Source organism: Neopelma chrysocephalum, unplaced genomic scaffold, assembly GCF_003984885.1.
Source record: "Neopelma chrysocephalum unplaced genomic scaffold, ASM398488v2 Primary Assembly neopelma1_182905, whole genome shotgun sequence".
Classification (NCBI taxonomy): domain Eukaryota; kingdom Metazoa; phylum Chordata; class Aves; order Passeriformes; family Pipridae; genus Neopelma; species Neopelma chrysocephalum.
The window spans coordinates 1-2,997 of record NW_020938101.1 but is presented as its reverse complement, the minus strand read 5'-3'; the positions used below and the strand labels follow the sequence as shown (position 1 = coordinate 2,997).

General features: G+C 67.0%; 1 protein-coding gene across 1 annotated transcript in view; it reads right to left on the bottom strand.

Moving 5' to 3' along the window:
- Nucleotides 1-2,659, bottom strand: part of LOC113962590 (proproteinase E-like) — a 5,493-nt gene extending 2,834 nt beyond the window's left edge. The window contains exons 1-5 of the mRNA XM_027673351.1: nucleotides 2,617-2,659; nucleotides 2,459-2,535; nucleotides 2,263-2,360; nucleotides 524-658; nucleotides 265-405 (exon numbers count right to left, since the gene is read on the bottom strand). Coding sequence (XP_027529152.1) covers nucleotides 265-405; nucleotides 524-658; nucleotides 2,263-2,360; nucleotides 2,459-2,535; nucleotides 2,617-2,659 — 494 coding nt within the window. The remainder of the gene's footprint in view (nucleotides 1-264; nucleotides 406-523; nucleotides 659-2,262; nucleotides 2,361-2,458; nucleotides 2,536-2,616) is intronic.
- Nucleotides 2,660-2,997: the final 338 nt, after the last annotated feature.

Sequence of the window (2,997 nt, the reverse complement as noted above, 5' to 3'; positions counted from 1 at the left end):
CCAGCCATCCCATCAGCTCCCAACCATCTCCCATCCTTCCACCCACCTCTCCAACCATCTCTCCACCATCCGACCATCTCCCCATCCCTCCTGCCATCTCCTCAGCCATCTCCCCACCATCCAACCATCTCCCCATCCCTCCCACCACCTCCCCAGCCATCTCCCTACCCACCCATCCCTCCCCCTCCCCATCCCTCCCCCCTCCTCCCCATCCATCTCCCCATCCCCCAACCATCTCCCCACCCCTCCCCGCGCTCCCCGCGCTCACTGCTGGTCCTGCCCCAGCCGCTGATGAAACAGGGGTACCCGTTGGGCAGGACGGAGCCGGCGGGCGGGAGCCGCCCCACCTTCACCTCCGCCGAGAGCGCGGCCGGGCGCTGCAGCTTCAGCAGCGCGATGTCGTTGCTGTGCGGGGACAGGGCCGGGGGGTCACCGGGAGGTCACCGCGGGGTCACCGCGGGGTCACCGGGGGGGTCACGGTGTCCCCAGCCCCCCCCCCATCCTCCCAGGGGACGGTGCTCACCCGCAGGCCGCGCAGAAGCTGAGCCACTTGGGGTGCACGAAGATGTCGTCGGAGTTGACGGGGATGACCTGCTCGGTCCCCTCCTCCGAGCTCATGTCGTACTCGCCCAACACCACCTGGTACGTGCGCGATTTCCTGCCGGGGACCGGCGGGTCGGGGGCGGCGGGGACCCCTCCGGCAGCCCCCCTGCACCCCGGAACCCCTCCCTGCACCCTAATCCCTCTCCGTGATGAACCCACACCCCCTTCCATGAACCCAAAAACTCCTCCTTGCTCTCTGAACCCCCTCCCCGCACCTCGAACCCCTCCCTGCACCCCAACCCCCCTCCCTGCACTCAAAACCTCCTCCCTGCACCCAAAACCCTTCTGTGAACCCAAAACCTCCTCCATGAACCCAAAACCTCCTCACTGCACCTAAACCTCCCTCAGTGCATCCTGAAACCCCTCCCTTCACCCTGAACCGTGTCCATGAACCCAAATCCCCCTCCATGAACCCCAACCCCCCTGCATGAACCCAAAACTTCGTCCTTGGTCTCTGAGCCCCCTCCCTGCACCTCAAACCCTTCCTGCATTCAAAACCCCTGCAATTGAACCCAAAACTTCCTCCAGGAACCCAAACCCCTCTCTATGAACCCAAAACCTCCTCCTTGCACCCTAAAACCCCTCCCTGCACCCAAAACCCCCTTCCTGTATCCAAAACCTCCTCCCTGCACCCAAAACCCCCTCCCTGTACCCTGCACCTGGAACCCTTCCATGAACCCAAAACCCTCCTGATGAACCCAAAACTCCTCCCTGCTCTCTTAACCCCCTCCCTGCACCCTCACCCCCCCTCTCTGAACCCAAAGCCTCCCCCCTGCACCCCTTCTGCACCCCTTACACCCATCCCTGCACCCCTCACCCTTCCTGCACCTCAACACCCCCCTGCAACTTCTCCATGCCCCAACCCTGCACCCTGCACCCTCCAACCCACTTCTGCACCCCCCTGCACCCACCCCAGCACCCTGCACCCCTTCTGCATTCCCCAGCACCCTACAGTCCTCCTGCACCCATCCTGCACCCCCCTGCACCCACCCCAGCACCCTGCACTCCTCCTGCACCCTACAGCCCCCTACATCCATTGATCCAACCCGCACCCCAACACCACCCTGCACCCCTCCTGCACCCCCCTTACACCCAGCCCCCCATCCCTCCTGCACCTCAGCACCCTCCTGCACCTTCTCCATGCACCCATCCCTGCTTCCTGCACCCCAGGACCCTCCTGTGCCCCCCTGCACCCTCTGGGAAGGTGCCCTCGCACCTGCCAGTGCCCCTCCTGCACCCAGCCCTGCACCCCTCCCTGCACCCCCCTGCACCTCAGCACCCCCTGCACCCTCTCCAAGCACCATCCTGCACCCCCAGCACCCTGCACCCCTCGTGCACCCTGCATCCCACCCATACCCATCCCTGCACCCCGCACCCCCCTGCACCCCCTTGCACCCCTGCTGCACCTCTCCTACCCTCCCCCGCATCCCTCCTATATCCCTCCCGCACCCCAGGACCCTCCTGTACCCCTGTACCCTCTCCGTGTACCCATCCCTCCATCCTGCACCCACTGCACCCTCTGCAAACACCACCCTCGTGCACCCCACATCCCTCCTACACCCATCCCTGCACCCTGAGCCCTGAGCCCCCCTCTCCCCCAGCCCCCCTGTGCCCTCCCGGTGCCCCCCCGGTGCCCCTTGGTGCCCGCGGTGCCCTCACGAGATGCAGTGAGCCGCCGTCATCACCCAGTTGGCCGCGATCAGGGAGCCCCCGCACGTGTGGTGGAAGGCGCCGTCCCGCTCGTACTGCAGCGAGATCTGGGGAGGGGGACACACACACTGGTGGGTGCCACCGCACCCCCACGGGTGTCCCCGCACCCTCACGGGTGTCCCCGCGCCGTGCCCTGCCCCCTCACCTGCCAGGGCCAGCTGTAGGGCTCCGCATCCTGCCCGTTCACCACGCGGGAATCCGGCAGCACCGCGGCTCGGGCACCTGCGGGACACGGACACTGTCACCCCCCCGGGCACCCCCCCGAGCCTGGGCACAAGGGGAGAGGGGCAGGGGACACCTCACCGCCGGCCACCAGCAGCAGGACGAGGCTCAGGATCGCGGCCATGGCTCGGTCTGGGTGTGCCGGGCACCCGGCGCCCTTAAATCCCCTCCCGGTACCGGGATTGCCCAAGGGCACCGCTGGGAACGGGCACCCGGTGCCCAGCTGGGCCCGGGGGGGGTTAAACATTAACCCTGGGGGGACGTGGCACCTCAATAACCTTGGGGGACGTGGCACCGGCACCCAACCAGGGGGGCACCCCACAGCCCCCAAACCCCCCTGCCCTTATTGACCGCCACAGTCTTTGCACCCCCAGTGTGCCCCCAGAGTGGCCCATGGCCCCCATAGCCCCTATGACCCCCCCCTGTGCCCCCCATAGCCCCTATGACCCCCCCTCTGTGCCC